The following is a 12406-nucleotide window of genomic DNA, read 5'->3' on the forward strand; positions in this document are numbered from 1 at the left end:
GTGAATCTAGACCTGAGGCCTCTGAGGACACACGCCGTCACGGGGGTGTAGGAGCGGGCCGGGGTGTGTCGGGGGGCAAGTTTCGCCACCTCGCTCCACTTGTTAGACAGGACGGGGCTTTTAAGGAGCGCTGCTTTCATCTCTGTCGGCTTGTGTGAGAAACGGCGGGAGGGAGTGAAATCTATTTTCTTTGAGAATTATTGTGCCGTCCTCCTTCGCTGAACAGCCCAACCGTGCCTTATAAAGACGGGAACAATGGGAACGGCTGTTCTAAAGGCTTTCCTTCCCGGGTCCAAATGGCTGGATAAATGTGCCCGTGATAAATTGGAACTTTGCTCTGCTCTCTTTCTGTTCGGGAGCGCCACGGCAACGTTTGCGTCTCAGTGCTCGGGGGGCGGGGGGGGGGGTATGGAAGTACGGAAGTATGAAAGTAGAGTGGAGATTTTCTCTGCTCTCGGTGAGGTGGGAGTTCTAGGGAGGTACAGAATTGAGAATCACGGCTCTGTTCTTCTGCATTGACATCCCATTACAGTACAGTGTGTGGTTCCAGGGTGTACTTGGCAGGTCTTGAGCTGGGTTCCATGAGCTGATGATCTTCCTCGGTTGGCGATTTTCTACCTTGAAAACCTGTTGTTTCAGCTACTTGTGTTTCTGTGGTTTTTTTTTTTAGTTTTTTGTTTTTGTTTAGTTTTAGGCTTCTCTTAAGGGTGTTTTTGCTCTTCTAATTGGAAGCTGAATGGACATTTTCAGCTGCTCACACCGGAGGACTCGTGTCTTAGAACGAGCGCTGACTATATGGAGGAAGGGCTGGAATGGGGCGGCTCTCAGCCAATCACAGTCTCTGCCAGGGTGTAATCTCTCTGATTGGAGGAACTCTGGCTTGGCAGGCTCCTCCATGCAGGAAACGCAGATGGCACCAATGAGATAACGAGGCAGAAAAATGTGCTCTCTTTCTGCACCTCACTGATCAATGTTTCAGACCATAAGCCTGCTACAATGCGAATTCTCTCCTCTCTCCTTAATTTATGGATTTCTATCATCTATTTTTATATTATCTGGGGGGAAAAATGACAGGAATTAGAAATACAAGATACAATTCACACTGACACAAAATGTATTCTTGCGCCAGTCTGCACATACATGCAATGCAGTGCCCATATGCGTACACGCGCCTACACACGCAATAAATCCCCAGTTCTACAAGAGTGCCCTTTTTGAAAAGAAAGAAGGATGCTCCTCGCTGCGTATTTTATTAGGCCTTTGTGTTTGCAGGCCTCCCAGACCTGGGACCCCGGAGGCTGCCAAAAAGACCCCCCCACAGGCCTCCAGCCCAGCCGTGCAGGGACAGATCAAACAAGGTAACTAAAGAAATGGCCCTGTGGCAGGGCGAGGCGTGATAAACCTCCGCCCACCGCCCCACATCACGGCCCTCAAATCCTGCGCCCAGCGGGGTCGCACATTCAGTCTGCTGTTCGCCCCTGCTTCCTGGGGCGTTTGGGTTAATTAAAAAATACATATTTTAAAATCAGCCGTTCCACATCAGCGTTGCTTTATTGGAGAGGTGTCTCCGTTTTGCCTTTCTTGGTCTCGGCTAAAGCCAGGACTGCAGCTGTCAGTACGGCCGTCCAGGAAGTGGAGCGGAATACTGTCAACAAACAAAAGCAAAAACAATGCAGTGCAAGCCTCGGGTTGTGTTCCTGCAAATGTACCTTTTAGCGAAGCCATTACAAACAGCTGCCATCTCCCTGATGGCATGGAACGACGCTCCAGACCTTACTACAGAGGAGCGCGGGAGAGACTTCCTGCGATTACTTAAAATGCACGACATTGATTTTGGTTTGTAGCCATAAAATTGGAAAAGGTAGAGACGGACGGGCGTATTCCTTTGAACATGATGATCCATCCTCTGTGAGTGACTAGATGCAAGATAAATAAATAAACAGATAAGTAGTATTTTGTACCCAAGCCCAGAATGATTACTTGGGCAGGATTTTCATGTATTAATTGTGTGCTTGCAGCTGTTAATGGTTGTATTTTTAGGTTATTGACTACAGGAACACCGCAGTGTTTAACTGTGTGTGTTCACATGGGCACAGGGGACTGATTTCAGCACAGCACCCTATCGACTGCAGACAGAAAAGCGCCTTGTGTGCTCTATTGATATCATGATTGTTAGCTCATATGCATTTCTATAATAGTCTCCAGCCTGTTTTTGTTTTTTAAATTAATGCTTCATTAATTCTTCATTAAAACTTCAAAGATCAAATCTCAAAAATTGTAGTTGCACGAGAATCAGTGTTTTTCAGAAAGGCACAATGCTGCATGTAATATGTCACTATACACAAGCATATTTTTGCTGCTTTAAGGAAAGGAAATCTTCACTCTTGAAGGCTACAGTGTTTTCTGAAGAATATCACAGAATCTCAGGAGGGACGGACAATTGAATTGAATCATTGTGCTTAAGATGGCTGACCTAAATTCTCAATCAGTAATTTTCAATCAGTGATTCCTAAATTCTGTATTTTATTCATTTCTATTTTGTAATACATTGTTTATTTTCTGAAATCACAATACCAGTAAGTTTCATAGACTTTAATCGGCAACTGATGCAATGTGAAACAAATAGAACAAGCAATGCACCTGAACAAAACTAAATAAATATTGTGCAATTTTCCTTGAAATGACATCACAATATGGCGTAATTATGCACAATCAGCCATCAGCTATGGTCTCATTGTGCTATAAATATGGCGGAATATGGAGTATGTTGCGGAAGAGGAGTGCTTCAGCCTCGGGGCGGGGGGGGGGGGGGGGGGTCCTTCACTGAAATGCCTGTACACGGGAGTGCCCCAGGGCTCCTTTTTGGGCCATTACAGAAGAGAAAATCCGCCGCCGTATGCTAGAGCCGCATGCACTCACCCCGGCGCACAGCGGGCGTGGAGCGGGGCAAATTAAAAGCTCGTTGTCATGCAGATATCCCCCGGAGGGACAAAAAAAGGCCCTCCGCCTGGAGTTGAGCAAACACAACCTGCCCGCCACGCGGCCCGGTCTAATCGGGGCCCTGGGCCCATTGTGGAGCCATAATGGAGCCACGCACAGGGATTCATTTGTGTCCACTTACGCAAGCCGTACGCTTATTTCTTCTATAGAGGGGGGGTGTCTTGCGGTGACCTCTAAATCGGGGGTGCTGTCCGTCGATTGTGCTGGAACTGTTGCCATAAGGGTCTGCTTCTTTTTCATATGCTAATTTTCTCTGCTGCTAACTATGGAGCACTCCAACGGCCGTTTAACCATTCACCCCATCACGCACGCCAGTCCCGCGGACCGGATTCCCCAACACTTTCATTTCTTTTGAAATAGAATAATAAAAAAATGACTTCTTACGAGAATGTATTCAAGTGAATATGGAACATAAGAATTACAGTTGAGGTTTCTAATTAAAAAAAGGGAATATTGCATTCTTGGAGCAGAGAACAGAATGTGTTTTCAGACATGTATCGATTCTCATTCGCCATGTTTTGGAGTGGGAGAGATAATGTAAGTTATTAAAAGCATGGAAGTTATTTCGTTTCCGGAGGCATTGATCCAAATCAATTTTTGAAAACTGCCCCTCGTTTGTGTTACGTGAACAAATGAGGGATTCCAGATTAAGTGGCTTTTAACGGAGTCGTTCTGAAAGCCCGTGCCAGGAGGAAGTCTCCGGTGAAAGGGGGGGGGATTTGGAGAAACAAATGTGCCTCTTTTCATCAGGAATTCTGAGCTGTCACACAGCCATTACGCTAAATTAGGCAGCTTAGGAAAGAGAGGTGGAGAGAATGTGAGATGACTCCTCCACATGAAGTGTTGTGTTCATACAATTGGTCTGTGGAAAATGCCGGATCTTTCTCAGTACCCTTGGATTCTGCCATTCGCTCCAGTTACTTGTATAGAGACTATTGGTTGCACAATAACATCTAATCATATTATTAATGCTTTTGACGTGTTATGACAGAGCAATTAGGCTAGAGTAGATGAGTATTTTTTATGACAGTGCATACTCCTTATTTAGGCACACGCGGGTCCTTATTTTCTCATGTGGAAGGGCTCAAGTGTTCCACATTTGGTCTTAAATGGGTCGGTCGTTTTCCAAAGCTCATTCTGACCTGGAACAGCAGTACGGTTCCCAGTTGACCCTGTCCTGACCTGTCCATTTGACCCTGCCCTGACCTGTCCAGCTGACCCTGTCCTGACCTGTCCAGTTGACCCTGTCCTGACCTGTCCAGTTGACCCTGTCCTGACCTGTCCAGTTGACCCTGTCCTGACCTGTCCAGTTGACCCTGCCCTGACCTGTCCAGTTGACCCTGTCCTGACCTGTCCAGTTGACCCTGTCCTGACCTGTCCAGCTGACCCTGTCCTGACCTGTCCAGTTGACCCTGCCCTGACCTGTCCAGTTGACCCTGTCCTGACCTGTCCAGTTGACCCTGTCCTGACCTGTCCAGCTGACCGGAATAAGAGCGGTGGAATTTCCCCTGGAGGTCTTTTCTGGAGCGGGGCCGCTGGTCTGGGGCCGCTGGTCTGGGGCCGCTGGTCTGGGGCCCTATATCTCATGTTTCAGAAGAACTCTTCCTGACACCAACAATCTTCAGGGAACCAGAAATAATTCAGGAATAATATTAATAATTAGCATTTTGATTTGCCCAGTTGTACTAGCAGTAAAACAGAAAAGACAGCCTATGGACAGGACAGATGTGCTTTTATGTCCAGATAATCTCATCGTATTCAGTGCGATGAGGGTCAGGCCACCATTTACACTTACTGTGTGTAGGTGGTTATCTCAGCTCAGAACATGTGCATCTCTGATGCATCTTAACCCTGCGTAACTCAAGAGAGTTCAAAAAGCCCTTCAGTTCCTCTCGTCAGAAGCCCTTGGTCATTAATACGGCTTTATGGGTTTGATGTCTCTGTGCGTTTGGCACGGGGTTCCTGAGGGCCTGTCCCAGCATCCTCTCTGTCATCCTCCTGCACTCTCTCTCTTCAGCTGTGGGGTCACCATGGCTTCTTTCTGCAACATGCACCACGGACTTATGGGAAATGTAGTCCGAACAAACTTTAATGTATCCCGCTCAAACTCCAACTCCCAACTCCAGCCTTCCCAGTCGTGGCAGAGCGCAATGTTTAGTCCTGCTACCCTTTACACAGTGTAACTGATGAAGATGTCCTTTGTACGATCTTCTTATGTGACACTTATTTCTTTGTGTCTTTTAATGTCGGCGGGGGGGCAGTTATGGGCCTGAACTCCCATCTAAAGTTCTGAATTTAAAGGCCGTTCCCGTTGCATCTTTAAAAGAACTGAACTGATGCATTTCAGTTGTTTATCATGTATATTTGAATCTTGAATTAAAATAGACTGGCCATATTCCTGCACTTCTGCATTATAACAAACTGAATAGGCTATTCTGAAATTCAGAAGACTCTATTGCTATCATAAAAACTGAACATAAAGGCCGTAGTCATAGTTGAGCTATATTATTTAGCGTGATTTGGTACAAAGAGGTCATATATAGTATTGGGGGCATGATAAATTACTCTATTTTATGTAAAGTGCCAAGTTAAAAGATTTCAAACACAGTGAGAAGCCCTGAAGAGTGAATTAAATAAAAACCTCACTCCTTAGTCACAGCTCGATGTGGAATCAGTCCAAATGTGCTAACAGGCAGATCTTTGGTCAGGTAATCAACGCAGTATGTTTGCAATTCCAGTACATTTTGATTTGCTCTCTAAAAACTTGACCCTCTTCAAAGCGTTTGAGATCTTTTTGGTTTCGTCTTACTTGTCTGTGGGTTCTCTTTTTCTTTCCTCATCCGTACTAACGCTGTTTCTCCTGTTTTCCCCCCAAACTGCTGGAGTCTGTGTTTTTCTTTATTTATTTTTGTCTCTACTTATCTTTCCTCTCCTCCGCAAGCCGCTGCTGCTACTACCACTCCTGCTCCTGCCACCGCTGGCTCTGGGGCTATTCACCCCGGCCCTGCTTTCCATACCTGTCCCTCAGTCAACGAAGGTACTTTCCCCGAAATCACCCCCCCCTCCTGCCCCCTCTCTCTGCTCTCTCCGTCTGCCCATCCACCATGCGTCCACCCCAGCGTACCCACCCGGCCCACAGTGACCGGGGGTCTCTGGGGTGTGTCATCCTAGTGTGTGTCATCCTGGTGATGTGTCTCACACAGTCTGCATGCTTGCTCTTTTCACATGGGGGCTTGGGCGGGCGGGCGGGAGGGGGGGTTGGGGTGGGGTGGGGCGGGGTCGGGCAAGTCCTCTCACCATCTTCAATCGGGGCTCTTTACCGGCCCGACCTATCAGGGTCTCGGAAAAAACAGCTCCTCCTCTTTTTCGTTTTTTTCCTTTGAACTTTGGTAGAGCTCCGCCCCGTTGTTCTCGGAGGTGGGTGGAGTGGTCTGAGCTGTTTTTCAGACACCTAATCGGGGGTCTACTTCACCTCCGGCTTCATTCTGCTGGCTCTGGCGGCGCTCCGCAGGGCGGGAGGGAGGGAGGGGAAGGGAGGAGAACACGGTGTTTGGGGAGGTGCACACCTCTTCTCCTGCACTCTCTGCAGATCTTTTACACAACTAAACATCCTCTTTTTTGTTTTCCAGCAGGACTGGGAATTCCACAATCTTACCAGTTTTTTCTTGTATTTAAATATTTTAAATTTTTTCTTTTTTTTTTTACTGGTTATTTCTTAATGAAAAACAAACTTTGAACTAGATTGTGTGAATGTTTCATATCCTGATGTTTTTTTGGGAAAGTGTTTCCCTCTTTGACGATTTTGGTTTATCGTCGTGATTTTTACTTTTGTAATATTCGCTGCTTCATGCAAATGTTGTTCTACTTTCAGTGCTGCTGGATTCTCAGGTGGATTCATTCATGTGAATCTTATAACGTCAGTTTTCAGAGAAATTGTCAAATGAATTGGCAAAAAACCCTCACTTTTTTCATTATTATTTTTCTTACTTAATTAATGTTTTACATTTTTTTACAATTAAATTATCTTTTACTAACTAAGTAAATTTCACCAAGTTGAGTAAAAAAGCAAGCATGTCTACTGTTTACTGTCTTCCCCAGTAGAGAAAAATAGATTTCCTGGTATAGTTTTCCTATATAGTTTAGTTGTCCTGTAGTATTTTACTCTTAATGGGTCCAAGACGATGCACTTCTAATACTGCAGAAAATATGTTTAAGCTACCAGAATAGTTGAATATAGGATTGCATTACCACTTTATTCAGAAGCGAGTTGAGCTTTGAACGAACTGTTTACTTTATATTGAGTAGCAACTAACCAATAGTATACTGCACAATGATATCTTGCTGATAATATAATATAAAAGGCCTTTGTGCATTAACATTCCAAAAAATGTTCTAACCAGGTAAATCATCATTTTAATGGCTAATGTTGAATCGAGCAGACGATTAAGATAATAGCAATATGAAAGTGGTAAATATCATATACATATAACATAAAAGCACAATTCATGAACACCCCTGTTGTGAAAGTGGGCAGGAGGATTTGTGAATTGACGCATGACTGTTTGACGCTGGTTCGTTAATGCAATCCTACAATCAATAAGTACGCTGCATCTGTGAATAGCTTAGCTTGGCCATATACATTTTATCACATTGACTAGAGCAGCAGTTATGCTTTTTTTCTGAAGGGGAGAGTATTTTGTTACAGTGTTTTACTTCTTCTAACATAATTATGTCTGGAGCCATTATATGCAGTAGGTAGACCATGAGCATTTTATGAACATTTAAGATTTTGTAGAAAAGCAGGTGAAATGCAGATTATTCATGGGGGTCATTCCACAAATGTATGATACTCAGGTTTTACTTTAAAATTCATATGTGTGTATCCTTTATAATTCACTGGGCCCGTTGATTGTATCCTTAGGGAGACTGTACAGATATTCATGAATAATATTCCTACATATATTTACATATATGGCACTGCAATCTTAACCCTTTCTCGGTATTGTTTGATCAACTTTGGCCACATGATTCCAAACTAATTGTAACATGAAGACATAATTATGTTTTTTTGTGTTAACTGCAAGCTAATATTGTTATTATTATTATTATTATTATTATTATTATTAATAATAATAATAATTAACCATATTTATAACAATTCAAAATACATTTTGCTTTGTTATTGCTTGGTTAATCATGTTGTTTGCTAATTTATTAGTATCTGAAGGCCTTTTCAGGTACTATTTCAGGTAACGCGCTAGCAGATAAATGTTTTATTAGCTTGTGTGTTCCTTTGCACATCAGAATTTTTCATGGGCAAGGTAAGTCTGATAACAGTTTTGCAAAGAAATGGTATGCATTTCTTTGCTGTGAAATGTATGATGTTGTTCAGTGTACATATGTGAATTGGTTATTGTATACATCTGAAAATTGGTAACATCAAGTTGTGATGAAATGAAAGCCATATATTTCCAATATATGCGAGTGAGATATGTTACACTTGCTTCCATTTTGTTAAAGCTGTGAAAGTTCGTGCGATAAAATTTGCACTGTATCTGTGTTTCCGTTTTATAGGAAAACTAAAGAAATCTAGTTTTCTCCCAGCCATTTTATGTCTGTCTTTTCTGTTTATTGGACTGTGTGAGAAGTGTTTCATCTTTGATTTGGCTTCTTCGGTGTGTTCGTGTCGACGCTCCCGCCCGTGGCCCCAGCGGTGGGGCTGGTGTGCTGACGATGTCCTGGGCTCCTGTCTCCTGTCTGTCTGTGTGCGGGCGGGGCCCGGGGCCCGGGGCCCGGGGCCCTCTGGTCAGCCTGTGACCGCTCGGTCTGTGTTGTAACCCCCCACAGGCTGGAGCCAGCTGGCCGCCATGCACTGCGTCATGCTCCCCGACCTGCTGGGCCTGGACAAGTTCCGCCCGCCCCTGCTGGAGATGTTGGCCCGCAGGTGGCAGGACCGCTGTCTGGAGGTGAGGAGGGGCGGACGGGGGCGATGAGGATGAGGAGGTGGGGTGGTGTCGAGGGAAATTGTCTAAATCCTGATTTTTGTATCTTTTTATAAATCCTAACATTGTACCTTGGACATTGTAAGACTGGTGAATGCTCAGATAGCTTAAAAGTCCGTCGTGTTAAGTGAAGTAAATGCCCCTCTTGCATTTTGGGGAAAGTGTCGGTTAGCACATGCCCTCATTCTTTATTGGCTTGCAAGTACGAATAAAGTCTTAAAATACTCTTGTTGTGTTGAACCGGGTTCTTCACCCTCTGCTGAAAAAGGAATAAGAGTTTTTGTCAGATTTTTGTGGGCAGTTATGCCTTAGATTCAAAACTGAATGTGGAAAGTATAAGGCTTCCTAACCAACCCAACAAAATTCTAAATGCATTTGTCCAAAAAGCGAGTGTGGAAAAATGTGCCGTGTTGTAATTCCTCTAGCTTTAGCATTTGTTTATACAATTTAGAATACTATCCTTTGTACAATCGTTGTGTGATATTTTGGACGTACAATGTTTTTTTGAACATACGTTGAGGTCCGTAAATATTTGGACGTTGGCTTCCTCCAGCAGATTTAGTGTGGCGGTTTGCGTGATCATCTCCGATGCAGGAGACCAGGGTTCAAGGTTTACCTGTTCCTTTCATTTTCTCTTAGTTTTGCTCACTTACTGAATATTTCTTTTCTTTTTTTTTTTTACAAATGGGGAAAAAAAACGCGGGTCGTTAACCGAATGTAACGTAGGTCTTTAAAGGTCCGGTGCGTCCTGCCATAGATCCCGCCTCCTTGCTTCCTTGATTGGGTGCCTGACGGAAGCGATCGGTGAGCAGTGAAGAGAAGTCCCCGCGTGGCTCTCCGGCTGTTCTGCCGGCGGATGAATGACCGCGTGGCTCTCCGGCTGTTCTGCCGGTGGATGAATGACCGCGTGGCTCTCCGGCTGTTTTGCCGGCGGATGAATGACCGTGTGGCTCTCCGGCTGTTCTGCCGGTGGATGAATGACCGCGTGGCTCTCCGGCTGTTCTGCCGGCGGATGAATGACCGCGTGGCTCGCCGGCTGTTCTGCCGGTGGATGAACGGCCGCGTGGCCTTGACACCCGTCCCTGACTGCCTCGCGGCTTTCAGCACAAACCAGCCTGCCGGAGGCCAGCAGCTGAGGCCTCTGCCTCCTAATTGGACGTGGCTCTTTGTTGCCGGGGGGCCCAGGGCGGTTGCCGTGGCGCCCTGCTCGCTCTTCATCCACTCGTTCAAAGAGTGTGGCACAAAGGTGCGCTTCCACATTCCGGAGCAGGAATGTCAGAGCCGGTCTCTGGTGGGAAGAAGGCTCGTTCCCTGCGCTTTAGCGACAGAAGGGCATTATCTCGCATTTATAAATAAATACCCTGTCGGCCCCAGATACTTAAGCAGCTGCTACCGGTTTGTCGCATTGTGTGGCATTTTCACTGTACAATTTCCAATTCTATAACCCCCACTCCACATCTTCAAGATGGAGTCTGGGTGTTATTCAAGGATACATTTGGGGATATAATATAGAGGAAGATGGGTTTGAGAGTTTAGCCCCACTGGGAGATATAATTATGTTGGGCATGTTTTTTAGCTGCCTTTTTCAGACGATATTAAGTGTGCGTTCTAGCATTGCTTCTCATTCCTGTGTTTGTAATGTTTTCTGCTAATCGCACGAGGCTAAAGGAGAGCAGATAGACACATCAGTGCAATTAGTGCAGGTTGTGTTTGTGGGACTGTGTTCAACCCTAATGTTGCCCTCCTTTTTACTGCAGAGGAGGTGCCTCTCAGAATTTGTTTCATTTAATTTTTTCACTAACATTTGTGAGCTAGAGATGCAGGTACTGCTTTTGCACTTCTGTATTGTGTATTGTGTTGTATTTAACTAGCTACAGCATTTGTTTATACAATTTAGAATAGTATTTTTTTTGCAATTGTTGTGATATTTTGTACATACAATGTTTTTTGAACATACGTTGAGGTCCGCAAATATTTGGACTTTGACAGTTTTGTACGTACAATGTTTTGGGTGGGTGAGTGTGTGTTTGGGAAGGTGTGAGCGTGTGGGGCAGTGTGTGTTGGGGAGGTGTGAGTGTGTGGGGCAGTGTGTGTTGGGGAGGTGTGAGTGTGTGGGGCAGTGTGTGTTGGGGAGGTGTGAGTGTGTGGGGCAGTGTGTGTTGGGGAGGTGTGAGCAGGTGGGGCAGTGTGTGTTGGGGAGGTGTGAGTGTGTGGGGCAGTGTGTGTTGGGGAGGTGTGAGCAGGTGGGGCAGTGTGTGTTGGGGAGGTGTGAGCAGGTGGGGCAGTGTGTGTTTGGGAAGGTGTGAGCGTGTGGGGCAGTGTGTGTTGGGGAGGTGTGAGCAGGTGGGGCAGTGTGTGTTGGGGATGTGTGAGTGTGTGGGGCAGTGTGTGTTGGGGAGGTGTGAGTGTGTGGGGCAGTGTGTGTTGGGGATGTGTGAGTGTGTGGGGCAGTGTGTGTTGGGGAGGTGTGAGTGTGGGGCAGTGTGTGTTGGGGAGGTGTGAGTGTGTGGGGCAGTGTGTGTTGGGGAGGTGTGAGCAGGTGGGGCAGTGTGTGTTGGGGAGGTGTGAGCAGGTGGGGCAGTGTGTGTTTGGGAAGGTGTGAGCGTGTGGGGCAGTGTGTGTTGGGGAGGTGTGAGCAGGTGGGGCAGTGTGTGTTTGGGAAGGTGTGAGCGTGTGGGGCAGTGTGTGTTGGGGAGGTGTGAGCAGGTGGGGCAGTGTGTGTTGGGGAGGTGTGAGCAGGTGGGGCAGTGTGTGTTGGGGAGGTGTGAGCAGGTGGGGCAGTGTGTGTTGGGGAGGTGTGAGTGTGTGGGGCAGTGTGTGTTGGGGAGGTGTGAGTGTGGGGCAGTGTGTGTTGGGGAGGTGTGAGTGTGTGGGGCAGTGTGTGTTGGGGAGGTGTGAGTGTGTGGGGCAGTGTGTGTTGGGGAGGTGTGAGCGTGTGGGGCAGTGTGTGTTGGGGCAGTGTGTGTTGGGTGGGGCAGTGTGTGTTGGGGAGGTGTGTGTTGGGGCAATGTGTGTTGGGGAGGTGTGAGTGTGTGGGGCAGTGTGTGTTGGGTGGGGCAGTGTGTTGGGGCAGTGTGTGTTGGGTGGGGCAGTGTGTGTTGGGACAGTGTGTGTTGGGGCAGTGTGTGTTGGGGAGGTGTGCGCTGGTGGGACAGTGTTTGTTGGGTCCTGACGCTTGCTCGCCCCGTGCTCCCCCAGGTGAGAGAGGCAGCCCAGGCCTTGCTGCTGGCTGAGCTGCGTCGGATTGGACAGTCGGGCAGGAAGGACACCATCGACCTGTGGGCCCCCTACCTGCCCCAGTACGTGGACAGCGTCAGCTCCCGTAAGTTCCCCCGCCGTCTCTCTCTTGCCCCCTCTCTCCCGTAAGTACCCCCTCTGCCCCCTCTCTCCCCTAAGTGCCCCCT

General features: G+C 46.8%; 1 protein-coding gene across 1 annotated transcript in view; it reads left to right on the plus strand.

Annotated features, from left to right (window-relative positions):
- The window catches only part of LOC133141677 (WD repeat-containing protein 7), a 201291-nt gene that overhangs the window by 42353 nt on the left and 146532 nt on the right, over positions 1-12406 (plus strand). Inside the window, exons 16-19 of the mRNA XM_061262276.1 lie at positions 1273-1358; positions 5942-6037; positions 8848-8966; positions 12201-12324. Of these exons, the coding sequence (XP_061118260.1) occupies positions 1273-1358; positions 5942-6037; positions 8848-8966; positions 12201-12324 (425 nt within the window). The remainder of the gene's footprint in view (positions 1-1272; positions 1359-5941; positions 6038-8847; positions 8967-12200; positions 12325-12406) is intronic.

Source organism: Conger conger, chromosome 12 (assembly GCF_963514075.1).
Source record: "Conger conger chromosome 12, fConCon1.1, whole genome shotgun sequence".
NCBI lineage: Eukaryota > Metazoa > Chordata > Actinopteri > Anguilliformes > Congridae > Conger > Conger conger.